Source organism: Ctenocephalides felis, unplaced genomic scaffold (assembly GCF_003426905.1).
Source record: "Ctenocephalides felis isolate EL2017-DRISC unplaced genomic scaffold, ASM342690v1 CF-g0.4_SCAFFOLD_01170, whole genome shotgun sequence".
NCBI classification, from domain to species: Eukaryota; Metazoa; Arthropoda; class Insecta; order Siphonaptera; family Pulicidae; genus Ctenocephalides; species Ctenocephalides felis.
Genome location: NW_020537324.1, coordinates 83,474,180 through 83,488,405, shown reverse-complemented (window position 1 = coordinate 83,488,405; position 14,226 = coordinate 83,474,180). Strand labels below are relative to the sequence as shown.

Genomic DNA, 14,226 nt, shown 5'->3' with positions numbered 1-14,226 from the left:
AGTACTAAAAATTCTTAATACTATTTATGTATTTACATTCAAGAAATGTGAAAATAACTTTGGATTAAAATTCTCTACATAATTAATTCTGATATACTAAAAAAGTTAAGATAATTATTCTTTATAAATATATTATTAAATAATAAAGGAAAATGCTAAAAAAAGCGCCAGGATCGATATTGATGAAATTTTTTAACTATTAATATTAAACATTATTGTAACTAAATATTATTACCTAAAATTACATAAAATTTTCAAAATCTGATATTAAAGACAGTGTTTTCTAAATATTACATAAACAAATATTTTTTTAAACCATGTGTCATTTTTTTAACTTGACCTCATGTCATTTTTATTTGTCATTTAAAATGAACTAAATTATTTTCATAAGTATTTATTTTTATAAAACATATATATTTTTTTAAATAAATTATACTAGTCTTTACTTAAAATTATTATTATGGGAATTAAACATAGAAACAATTAAAATTAGCAATACACAGTGAGTAAAAAATACTTAAAAAGTAATTACGGATTTAGTTATGTAATAGTTTGTGATATAACTAAATAATAACTGAACTAAATTATATAGTAACTGAAGAATTTTATCAAAAAAGTAGCAATTTTTCTAAAAACAATAAGAAACAACTTTAGTATTTGTTGCTTTTAAAAGTGTGACTTCAAGTAAAAAAAGTAGTTTTTTATTTGATAAGTGCACTGCACAAAATAATAATTTTGAACAATAATTACTGTTGTGGATTAATTTAAATTAAAAAGTGCTAAAGGTTAATAAATATTGTTAAAAATTAAGTGCGTTTAAAAACATCATGTTTGGTATTTGTTAAAATCTCAATGTTAGGATTTTTGGAGCAGCTTAAAGATATTTAATGAACAAGTGAGTTTTTTAAGATTTTTTTTGGAAAATGTGACTAAATAATAATTCATTTTAAAAAAAATCTTATTAATTAAGTGCAGCTAGCTATCAAATTCAGGCTTAAAAATGGTGATTTTTAGAGTAGCCTAAAAGTTATACTAATTTAATATAATGTGTGACGACCTGTGACAGACTTAAAAAAATAATCTCAGTGCATCGACTAAATTTGCACAAACTTAACTTATTATCACCATTGAATGATTGGTCATCCATCAAAAATTATTTTAAGATAAAATTCCTTCACAAATTTTATCCCTTTTTCAAATACAATGTTATTAAAATCTCATCGACGTGGTTCTACCAAATGTCTAGCCGTAGGTGCAATTTTATTGAGCGCCCTCGTCTGTCTCTACTATATAAGTCTTGCGAACCAGACGAGGCCCCCTTGGGGCCCAGCGGAGGCGACAAGGAGCCTCTGAGGCTCCAGACGAAGGATGGGGCACAGGCCAAGTACTGGGATGATAAGAGGTAAGATTTAAAAGATCTTTATTAAGGTTTGAGGTTCTACACTGCAACATTTTTAACCTATTTCTACCGGGACCGGTCAAATGACCGTTTTTCTTTTTCGATTAGTATTTTTTCATATTAAACGTAATCGTCATCAAACTTTATGACTTTCTTCTGTGTGAGTATGATACATTTTTCAATGTAAATTTGCTTTTTCAATTTTTAGTTTTGGAAAAATTGTATACTGTCTTACCTATTGCGACTGGTCATTTGACCGGTAGTACGAGAGACGATGATCGGACGGTATTTTTTGTAGTATTGTTAAGAATATGATCGAAACAAGAAAATGTAAATACAGAAGAATTTAGAGTGGTGAAACCTGCCTTCTGCAAATTTATATGCATTTTTTCCAATTCTGTATGCACGCTGCGCATATGAGGCAAGGAGTATAAATTTGCACTTCTACGGTAAACAAAGTGGGTTTTCTCATTTTTGCTCAATGTCTATGTGTAGACAGATTTTTACGAAGGAATCCAAACAACAAATTCATAGGTTTTGTTTTGAATCAAAGGTTGGTTCAACTACTTTGACAGCAATCAAAAATTGTTGTAAAGACCACGTATTACTATCGACAAACATATGTTTTCAATGAAGGTAAGGTGTAAATTTATTCAACACATGTTCAATAATATTTAGGAAAACGTAGTATAAAATTTTAGTAACTGTTCAATATACGATGTAAATATAATTATGCCAAGCAAATCGCACAAATGGGGTGTAAAATTTTGATAACCATCATATACTGGATACGTAGAAACTGAGAATTTCTTTGAAGATTTATATTATATGTACGTATTATCAAAATCGCTAGTACGATGTAAAAAATTTAAACGTTTATACCATTTTACTTATACCTAAACAGTTAGCAAAACTAAACTGTGATACAATTGAAGCAATATAACAGCTACAAGCACAGTAGAAGTAAAAATCAAGGACTTCACTCAAATAATATTTACAATTTTGAAAGCTAAAAAAGAAGATTCTAATTTTTACCTACATACACATATATGTTGAAAAATTATACTAATACTAGAGTCAATTCAATTGGTATTAGCGTCGTGTTTGGTGTAGATGTCATTCATAAATCATCAGAATCATTTCGTAAAATATGAATTTTAGAGAGAATTTATAAAGGATTTACATTATTTTGTATTTATTCAGGATAAATCTATCGTTTTCACATAAAAAAATTATGGGAAGACGATGTACAAGGCAGGAACTTTCTATTCCAATTAATTTGCCGTATAGTTCCAACAAGAATTTCAGAAAAAAATCAACTAAGTACAAGTACAAACAGATTCCCTAAAGAAAATATTCCAGATAATGTTTTAGAAATATGATAGGACGTGTGCAGAAAATACACTCTAAGAAAAAAAAAACTAAAAATTGGATAAAACAGAATAAATGTAGATTTCGCATTCTAGAAAAAAGAAATATTTTGTATTTATATTTATAAACTCTTAAACTAGCATTAACTCTTTATTAAATACTGAAAAATATAGATATTGCATGACCGGTCACTTGACCGGTTGCGGTAGGAATAGTAAACATGAAATGTCGGTAGGAATAGTGTTAAACCTATTTGATTTAAAAAATTCCAAAAATCATGAATTTTATGATTTAATTTATGATTTTTCAATTTATTCCAGCGTTTCCTCATACCACTTCAACCATCATCATACGACACATGTCCAAACGACATGGTGATGGTCCAAAGCCAGGCCGATGTTGATACTTCTATAGTTTACCAGAAATTTGACTTCCAACCGGCTTGGATGAAAACAAAAGAATATTGGGACGACACCTTTGAAAGGAGATACAGCAAAATAAAGCAAGATCCAAACCGACCACACCTTAAGGTAAAATAAGAAACAACTACTATCATTGTCCTGATTATATTTACTTGGTAGAACAGACCAATAAGAAACAAGTATACACAACTATCATTGTATTGATCTTGTTTTACTTGGTTAATTTTTTTTTAATTACTATGTTTATTACAACTGTTAAATAGTTAACATCTAGTGATATTGATAAATAATAACATAAATTTAAATAAATAAGAGAGCAAAGGATCGAATTTACATGAAATAATATCCGTTTACTTGGTTAAATAGACACATAAAGACAACTACTACCATTGTCCCTGATTATGTTTTACATGCTAAAACAGACCCAGAAAAAAAATAAACACTATCATTGTACTGATTAGGGAATGCAATACCGTTAAAAAATTTCAATACCGGAATACCGGTAAAATACCGGTAATTTAATTAACTCGTCATCGTTATCGAGTACATTGAGTACTTTTTACCAAAATTAAACGTATGAGTAAGAAAGACCAAAACTCTCAATGATCATATTACATTATTATAATAAACTGTATTGTCTGTATCCGATGTGTTAAATTAGCATATTTTCCAATATTTTAAAGACTTTAAATTTATTGTTTATATATATTAATTTATGATCTGAAACTTATAGAAGATAATTAATAACATACTATAATTGTAGAGTAATTTTATTTAAAGTAGATGACCCGACAGATGTTCTGTTATCATGTCTACAATTTTTTAATATAATATACTAATATTTACCGTTTACCTAAAAATAATAATTATTGTTTTTTAAATTACTCTTCACTATATTGGAAATGAAGTATTTTAAACGGTTATAACATAACCATAACCAAACATAAAACTGGGTTCTTTATGTTGAATTAAATTAATTTAATTTTTTATTATTTAAGATATCCAAAATTGCATCTTAAACTTCTCCTAATCGATATCGTGAGGGCCGAATTGTATGTATTCATCTTTCCTATCCCATTTGTTATTATAAAATGAAATTTTCATAAGTAAATGGAAATTTTTGCAGTTGATAGTTTTCATTGTTCTCAATGCAAACAATGACATATCGTTTTTTGCAATTTTTTACATTTATTTCTACAATATTGCACATACATCCCAGTACTTTATAATCGCATACATCCTAGAAAATTTCCTTAGCAAACTTCAAAAATTTTTATCAAAATCCGAATAATCGTCAAGGAGGAGTATACAGTGAGTGCTCTCGTATTTAATATGAACTTTATATAATAGCAATAAAGCTCAAATTGATTCTACGTTTCAGTTAGAAAACGTTCGTATGTGAAAAAGAAAAGGGCTGTTTTTAGGGGTTTCCCCGGTAATTATTCGATTTTTCTCGCCGTAAGAACCATCCTGGACTTCAACGAACATTTAAAAAAAGAATTGGTAATTATTATGAATAATATGCATAAAGTCAAAAAATAAAAAATTACGCAATCTTTGGCGCAGATGACACTTTACAAACCGTTACATTTTTTACATAAGATGAAATAAACATCATTATCTATCAGCCGAATCTATTTATTGTAACACGATATGAGGCCCTTTGGAAAGCAATAAATGTTCAATTTAATGAATAGTTGAGATAATATTATGACATTTTTTTATCCTATAGAATTGCTTAAATATATAGCTGTGTATGCAGTTATGGAATTTAAATATAAATTTTTGTATTGCAGTCCCTAGTCCTGATTATATTTTACTTTACTATCATTGATGATTATGTTTTTTTGTTACAACAGACCCATAAAATCAACTGCAATCATTGTCCCAGCAGACCTACAAAAGACAACTACTATCATTGTCCGGATCATATTTTACTTGTTAAAATAGACCCCATATAAACAAGTATTATCATACTCCTGATTATGTTCTACTTGGTAGAACAGACCCATAAAAAACAATTGCTATCACTGTCCCGATTACATTTACTTGGTGAAATACACTCACAAGACAACTGCAATCATTTATTTTATTATTTAGCTTATAGAAAAATGTAATTTTTCTGATTGCTAAATAAAACTATCACAAAAAAAAAAAAAATATTTTATTAATTTTTACTTTAGGTGATCCTGGTGCCTCATTCCCACAACGATCCAGGATGGTTAAAGACTTTCGAACACTATTTTGAATCAGAAACTAGAAATATTCTGAACCACTTGGTCAACAAGATGAGGCAGCATGACAATTTAACGTTTATCTGGTCGGAGATCAGTTTTTTGCAAGCTTGGTGGGATCAAGTGCATCCCACGAAACAAAAGGTAAGAAGATAGATATTTTTTTTATTATTCGTTCAACTAATTGGTTGTTGTTTTAGGCGTTTAAAAAGTTTGTCCAAGCTGGAAGAATAGAAATAACAACCGGCGGTTGGGTTATGACTGACGAAGCCAACGTGCACTTGTTTGCAATGTGGAACCAACTTGTAGAAGGTCAGTAAATAATACAACAAAACATATTTATATCCAGCAATTCCTAACTTATTTCCTTCTCCAGGTCACCAATGGTTAAAACTCAACCTGAATATTACACCAACAACAGGCTGGTCAATCGATCCTTTTGGGCACGGCAGTACATTTCCCTACATTTTGAGCAATTCTGGTTTCCAAGGTACCATAATTCAGAGAATTCATTACGCTTGGAAGCAATGGTTTGCTTGGAAGAGATTTGGAGATTTTATGTGGGTTCCTGGATGGGAAGTTACTGGCAAAGATTCGGATAGAACCAGAAGAGATGTTTCCACGCAAGAAAAAAAACCAGTCAGTCGTAATTATAAAGTGGAACGAATTGTTCACGAAGGCCCTATACAAATTGGCGAAGGTCCTAAGTTAAATCGTCGAACTAAATCAATAAATGATGATATGTTGGATGTGGTGAATCATGATGAATCTGATGAGACTGATGTTTTGCGTAGAACCAAGCGGGATGTTGAAGAACCTGCACAGAACTTAAAAGATTCCCCAGAGAACCCCAAACTCCATTACCTAAATGGTGTATACAATGGTAAAATCGACAGCAATTTTAGATCTGAACGAGCAGATAACATATTTGATGACCGATCTGATGTTGATAAAGCCGAAATGATTGCACAGTATGACTATCTAAGAAATTTGGACGAATCTCAAAACATTTACAGACTACGCAGAGATAAAGATGATGACTCAGAATCTAATTCTTATCATAAAGTTAATAAAAGAAACTCTCATTCCAAAAAATATGAAGATGATAGTGGTGAAGAACTGATGCAAGAAAGTATACAATATGCTTATGTGTCAAAGGACGGTCAATTGAGATCAGATACTGAAGTTAATTATGAGATAAGATTGGAAAGAGACACCGATCAAGATGATATTGAGGTCAAATCTCAAGAAAATTCTGCAAATGCAGTCAATGCAGACACCATCAATAATCTTCCTGAAGATACATCTTTGAAACGATCAAAACGTTCAACAAATAATAGTAATGGTGATATTGTTGAAGCTAGAGTTAAAAAATCAGTGAATAAAGTAAGGCAACCAAAAAGTGCAATGTTAACTCACAATATGCCTTTTGATATTTATTCGATCAAACATTCCTGTGGACCTCATCCATACACATGCTTGAACTTTGATTTTAGGAAAATTGGAGGTAATATATGAGAAATTTAAACTAGTTGGTATTGGTATTTTGCTTTGAGGCAAGTTACATGAACTTCCCGATATGTGTAAATAATCGACTTCATCAATAAAATAGAAATTAGTTTATGAGTGATTAAAAGTATTCCGAGTGGATTTGTTATACACAATTGAAAACGAACGAACACGTTAACCCTGGGTATTTTCTAAAAGCAAATTTTCAAAAATTAAGAATTTTTATAATTGAACCAGTAGGACTTTAATAATTTAGTTTGTTTATTAAAACTAAGTACTCTATCTTTATACCAAGTAAATCGTCTAACTTTAATTTTAACAAACGTCAAAAAAACTACTCATTTTATCAAACTTTGATGAATTTTTAAAATTAAATTACTTGTCGTAAGGCCGCAATATTTCAGTAACTTCTATAAGACCATGATATATATCGCCAAAAAAAGTTCCGTAAAAATCGGCTCAAATTTTTTTTTCAACAACGAATTACAAGAAAATGGCTCGGTAGATTTTCATCTAAAACTAATCAGTATCATTCCCAACTAATATCTTTCGAACAGTTATCGAATTTTTAAAATCGATTCGGTAGTATGAGCTTAAATGTGGACGAAAAATTTAACACTTTTTTGCAAATTACAAAGAAACGGCTTGGCACATCGTCGCACAAAACTGATAAACGATAGTCCTCATTGAGATACATCAAATGGCTTTTAAATTTCTGAAATCGGTTCAGGCGTTTTTGAGAAAGCGTCGATCAAATGTATAATTTTGACAAATGCCAAAATAGCCATACCAAATTTTGCAAACTTTAATGAATTTTCAAAGCTAAACGAGTTGTGGTAGGGCCGTAAAATTTTAGTATGATCTAGAAGACTATGGTATCTACCGTCAAAAAATAATAATAAAAATAGCCGAAAACATTTTATTTAACACTTTATTACAAGAAAACGATCAAGCCGATCTCTACTAAAAACTAATCAGCACGATTCCCAACCAATATCTTTCGAACGGTTTTTGAATTTTCACAATCAATTCAGAATTACGGGCTAAAACCTGGACGAAAATTTTCTCACTTTTTTCATTTTTTTTTCTCACGATAATACATCGAATGGCTTTTAAATTTTTGAAATCAGTCCAGCCGTTTTTTGAGAAAACGTCGATTTACAACAAAAAATCTGTTCACACACACACATACATACTTTTTCCAAATTCGGTCTCATTCGATTCAGAATGGCTTGAAACGTCGAGAAAACTTAAAATTAGCGAATCGGATCTTTTGATGAAAACATAAACTTCTCCTTCGGGAAGTTAATAATAATAGTAAGAGCCTAAAGATTACATTTGTAACTTATGTTTTAACAGGTGAATACACTGAGTACTCCATCAAAGCACAATTTATTGACAAAAATAATTTACGAGAAAAGGCAGAACTGTTATTGGAGCAATATTCGAAGGCTGCTAGTCTGTTTCCTCACAACGTGGCACTTGTACCAATTGGAGATGATTTCAGGTAAGAACAATTACATATTTTCAATAAAAAAATTTGTTTCAATATTCTATGTCTTCAGATATAATCACGAAGTCGAATTCGACCAGCAATACACCAACTACAAACTCCTAGTCGACTTCATAAATGAAAACAGCAAAAAATACGGAACTGAAATATCCTTCGGTACTCCTCGAAATTATTTTGAAGCAATCGAAAAACGTACAGCAGAGGCACAACAACGGTTTCCGACAGTTGCCGGAGATTTCTTTGTGTATTCAGATATATTCACTGAGGGTCGACCTGCTTATTGGTCAGGATACTTTACTACCAGACCCTATTTGAAGATACTGGACAGAACTGTTGAACACAATTTAAGGTAAGTGGGATGAAAAACTTTGTCTCTTTAGCACATTGCGTGACAATGATTTTTATCTAGGAATGCTGAGATTTTATACACAATCGCCACCAATAGGGCACGTCAACTATCCCAGCATCCGAATAGCAAACCAGGAGTTAACTCCCAGAAATACTCTTCGCATTTGAGAATCCTTGAAAAACACTACGACAGTCTGACTCGTGCCAGAAGGCATTTGGCATTATTCCAGCACCATGATGCCATTACTGGAACTTCCAAACATGCTGTCATGAGAGACTATGGATTGAAACTGTTTGAAGCTTTGCAAATTGCCAATAAGATACAAGAAGACTCCATCGAGAGTTTACTTGTTGAACACAAGGAAAAAGACAAAGACGATTTGAAAGGTTTTATTTTGAAGGATATCGAGAAGGAGAGTTATGACAAATTGGATAGAAAGGTTTGTGTACAAATTATATTGGTGTCGGATGTTGGAGTTGTGACAATTTTGCGTGTTTTCAGGTTCCTATATCGATGTCGAGAGAAAAGAGACAAATCGTGATGTTCAACTCGCTTCCACAAGAACGTTCTGAAGTCGTCATAATACGCGTGAATGATACCAAAATAGCAATTCTTGACGACCAGAACAAAGAGGTAATTTAAAAACTAATCCATTACCCCAACTCTAGTTGACAATATTATTTTTTATCAGGTGCGCATACAAATCAGTCCTGTCTGGAACACATCTACGACTCTACCACAATGGACAATATCCGATAAAGAATTTGAAATATCCTTCATAGTCCGCCTACCACCTTTGAGTTTATCTACATACTCCATAATCACCACCAAGAAAGAAGATCCCAAAAACTTTGCGACTATCTATTGCGATAAATGTTTTGGAAAATCGGATAAACACAATTTCCATCAAGGAACTCCTGATGAAATGATTCAAAGTTTTAACGTACACAACGTGAAAGTAGAAAGTTTGCGAGATGGTACCAATTTATTTGAAAAGAAGTCTTTTACTAAACAAGACGATGGTGGAAAGTCGAAGTTCCAATTTAAACCAATGCAACCTGGTGATGTCCAATTAGAAAACAGAGATTTGAGACTTTTGTTCGATGGAAGAAGTGGATTTTTAAAGACTATCACGCATAAAAGTTTTTTGAAGAACAAGGACAATGCTGATGGGGCTTCTAAGAAATATACAACTAGGAATGTTATGTGCAATGTTAAATTCGGGGCTTATGTCAGCGCCCAGTTCCACTCTGGTGCCTACTTGTTTAAACCTGATCCGAACACTTTGGAACCGGAAAGGGATATTTTGAAAGGGTAAAACAAATTCTACTTGTTATATCTTATTTTTATATATAAAAATGAATCGCAAAATGTGTTGGTAAGCGCATAACTCAACAACGCCTGAACCAATTTGGCCAATTCTTTTTTTAAAATGTTCGTTCAAGTCCAAGGATGGTTCTTACGACGAAAAAAATCGAATAATTTCCGGGAAAACCCTAAAAACGGCCCTTTTCTTTTTCACATACAAACGTTTTCTAACTAAAGCGTAGAATCAATTTGAGCTTTATTGCTATTATACGAATTTCGTATTAAATCACAAGCACTAACTGTATACTCTTCCTAAACGATTATTCGGATTTTGATAAATCTTTCTAAAGTTTGTTAGAGAAATTTTCCAAGATGTTTGTTGTTATAAAGTACTGGGATGTATGTGAAATTATGTACAAATTAATGGAAAAAAATTCGAAAAACGACGTGTCATTGTTTGAATTGAAAACGAATGAAAACTGTCATCTGCCAAAAATTTCAATTTACTTATGAACCTAGATAATATTAGAATATGTATAATAAATTTATGATTATGAATAAGAAGAATAAAATGTATACATTATTATTGCCAGAAAGCAGCTGAGATGTGCCAGAAATTAAAATAATATAAAATACAGTATATATATGGCAGATTGAATAATTACACATATGAACAGAATATGGCAAATTAATTCACTTAAAATATGAAATTAAGTATTAATCAGGGCCGGTCCTACCTTTAATGCGACGCATGCAAAAAATACGAGCGCACGCCTTAGGGGGCGCCAACACAAAATTCGGATATTAAATTTTCAATATAGTTTTTTTTTCAATATATAATTTCTTTGCATGTTTTACTAATCTTTCCACAATATTTTTAAAATTCGTAAAATTTTCACTTTATAACAACAAATGGGAGAGTAAAGACGAATACATACAATTCGGCCCTCACGATATCGATTAGGTGAAGTTTAAGATGCAATTTTGGATATCATAAATAATTAAAAATTAAATTAATTAAATCCAACATGAATGATCAGTGTTATGTTATGGGTATGTTATATCGTTTAAAAGACTTCAATTTCCTATATAGTGTGGGAATTAAGACTCAACATTTTATTTAAAGCAGTTCTACATTTAACATCGTTCATACTATAAATGTATTTGCATTTTGGCGTAAAGAGTAACTTAAAAAACAATAATTATTATTTTTAGGTAAACTGTAAATATTAGTATATTGTATTAAAAAATTGTATACATATGCACAGGACAACGTCTGTCGGGTCATCTAGTATTATATAAAACAAGGAGCTAAAATATATAAAATTTTACTATTCTAGCCTCTCTCCTGGTCTAATGATAATAAGTGGTCAAATATCAAGCGAACTAACAGCCTTGTACAACGGATTCATATCACACACAACAAGAATATACAATTTCAAAAACGATTACCATCCTTCCAAAAATAGTGAATTAATGCGTGCTGTATACTTAGAAACCTTGGTCGACTTTGGAGAACCTCCTAAATACAGGGAAACTGAACTGTTCCTTAGGTAAAAGATAAAACATCATAAAAAAACTCATGCAGGTACTAAGATTATAAATAATGTTTCAGGTTACAAACAAATATCGACAATGGTGACACACCAGTGTTCTACACCGATTCTAATTCTTTCCAATACCATAAAAGAACTTTAGTACCAGCAATTGGTCCTGAAGGCAACTACTACCCGATAACCAGTATGGCTTTCATTCAGGATGCAAAGACCAGAGTGACTTTGATAACTGATCATGCACAAGTGAGTAAAATAGATAGAAAAAAATGAAATATGTTGTTTTAATGTGTAATTTTTTTTTAAAGGGCGCTGCAAGTTTGGAACCAGGTTATTTGGAAGTAATGTTGGATCGAAGGACTTTGTATGATGATTCTCGAGGAATGGGTGAAGGACTTATTGACAATAAACCGACTGTATTTAAAAACTGGTTGCTGGTGGAAAGTGTTCATTCGAAGGACGATGATCAAAGGTTAGTTACGTATATATAAATTGATTTATTTTTTAACTTCCCGAAGGAGAAGTTTATGTTTTCATCAAAAAATCCGATTCGCTAATTTTATGTTTTCTCGACATTTCAAGACATTCTGAATCGAATCAGACCAAGTTTAAGGAAAAGTATGTGTGTGTGTATGTGAACAGATTTTTTGCCGTAAATCGACGTTTTCTCGAAAACGGCTGGACCGATTTCAAAAATTTAAAAGCCATTCTATGTATCTAGATGAGTACTATTGTTTGTTTCTTTGTAAATCGCAGAAAAGTGAAAAATTTTTCGTCCACGTTTTAGCCCGCAATCCTGAATCGATTATGAAAATTCAAGAAGCGTTCGAAAGATATTAGCTGGGAATCGTGCTGCTTAGTTCTTGGTAAAGATCGGCCGGGCCGTTTTTTTGTAATAGATTTGTGGTGAAAGTGGTAAAAAAATTTTTTCGACGATTTTTATTATTATTTTTTTGACGCTAGATACCATAGTCTTCTAGATCATACGGCCCTACGACAACTCGTTTAACTTTAAAAGTTCGCCAAAGTTTGCAAAAATTGGTTTCGTTTTTTTGGCATTTGTCAAAATTAGAACTTTCATCGACGTTTGCTCAAAAACGCCTAAACCAATTTCAGATATTTAAAAGGAAAGTCTTGAATAACAAAAATAAATTGTAAAAAAAAAAAAAAAAAGATATTTAAAAAGCATTTGATGTATCTCGATGAGAATTATCGTTTCTCAGTTTTATGCCGAGCCGTTTCTTTGTAACTTTACTTTACTTTGAAAAATCAAAAACTGTTCGGAAGATATTAGTTGGGAATGATACTGATTAGTTTTAGGTGAAAATGGCAGGCCCAGCCATTTCGAAGATACAGAGCTAAATGTGCAAAAATGACAGTTTTTGTGAGAACTAAGCGTTCAATTTTAATGATTCAAAGAACTTTCAGCTTGTTTTAACAAAATAATTGATTTTGGAAAAAAAAATTGTATTTTTTTTGTATATCCAAAATAATTCAGATTTTATTTTTAATTCTGACTAAAGTTCTACTATACTATAAACAAATAAATTTTTCAATTCAGTTTATATAATTCTTATGAATATTAGACAATGTTACAATATTAATAATAATCTATTTCAAAACATTCAGTATTCCTCGAACATTTCGTTACGGTACGGGAAGATCCAGCAATTTACCTTAAGGCATGATGCCATACACCCCACTAGTTTATTTTTTATTGATTAAGTGGATTATTTACACAAATCGGAAAGTTCATGCAACTTGCCTCAAGGCAAAATACCAATACCAACTAGTTTATATATAATATTGTTAATTTGTTTCCAGTGTACAAAATAGTAAAGATGCATCCAACATCAGAGAAGGTTTAGACATTGCCAAAGATTTACTGCAAAAATCTGCCGATGCAAATTCTGATAAACAAAATGAAGAATATCAACTACCAAGTTTAGCAGCTACACGATTAGCAGATGCCTTGAATTATCCTCTAAATATCTACTCTGTCGAAGAACCAAATGCAAGCTGTAAGTATTTTAATATACAATTAAATAGTTCATATTTTAACCAACATCGTATTTCAGCTACTTACAACACGAATAACAAAATGGATGAGTCTAACTCTAAAACTGAGTACACAACAATAAACCAGGACAGGAGTCGAGTACCTTTAATATCACATCCTTTACCTTGCGACATGAGATTGATCAATATGAGAATACTAAGCGATGAGACTTATCATCAATTTCCTGGTTCAAATGCTCTGTTAATGTTGCACAGACAGGTACAACAATAATACTGATATTAACCGTATAATTTCTGTACTGACTTGTTTCTATTATCCAGGGTTACAGTTGTCAAATAGGCAGTACAAATCCTTTGGACACTTGCCACAATACAAGAATGCATCCTGATACTACATTGACTGATGTTAAAATAAAGAAAGTAACAGAGACCAGTCTGACTGGTGTTAAGGATTTGGAACCGGTTAAAGGACTTGGAGATATTTTTGTCGAGAAAATGGATTTGGCAATGTACAGGATAGATTTTGAAGAGTAGAAGAAATATTTATAT

General features: G+C 31.3%; 1 protein-coding gene across 1 annotated transcript; it reads left to right on the top strand.

The window, feature by feature from the left end:
• Window positions 1–3,145: 3,145 nt before the first annotated feature.
• On the top strand, window positions 3,146–14,211 carry LOC113367815 (alpha-mannosidase 2-like). The gene is made up of 17 exons (XM_026609395.1): window positions 3,146–3,300; window positions 5,376–5,570; window positions 5,627–5,738; window positions 5,803–6,024; window positions 6,823–6,933; window positions 8,295–8,442; window positions 8,501–8,797; window positions 8,858–9,236; window positions 9,299–9,430; window positions 9,489–9,674; window positions 9,810–10,111; window positions 11,446–11,658; window positions 11,721–11,904; window positions 11,967–12,130; window positions 13,483–13,672; window positions 13,787–13,936; window positions 13,999–14,211. The coding sequence occupies exons 1-17, from the start codon at window positions 3,148–3,150 to the stop codon at window positions 14,209–14,211; spliced, it is 3,351 nt and encodes a 1,116-aa protein (XP_026465180.1). The 5' UTR covers window positions 3,146–3,147.
• The last annotated feature ends 15 nt before the right edge of the window (window positions 14,212–14,226 follow it).

What these genes read in the sequence shown, in the direction of transcription:
- LOC113367815 (XM_026609395.1), top strand. Translation starts at nt 3,148, where the DNA reads ATGGTCCAAAGCCAGGCCGATGTTGATACTTCTATAGTTTACCAGAAA. An exon ending in TGCATCCCACGAAACAAAAG is followed by an intron (nt 5,571 to 5,626) that starts GTAAGAAGATAG and finishes TTGTTGTTTTAG; the next exon opens with GCGTTTAAAAAGTTTGTCCA. An exon ending in TCGAAGGACGATGATCAAAG is followed by an intron (nt 12,131 to 13,482) that starts GTTAGTTACGTA and finishes ATTTGTTTCCAG; the next exon opens with TGTACAAAATAGTAAAGATG.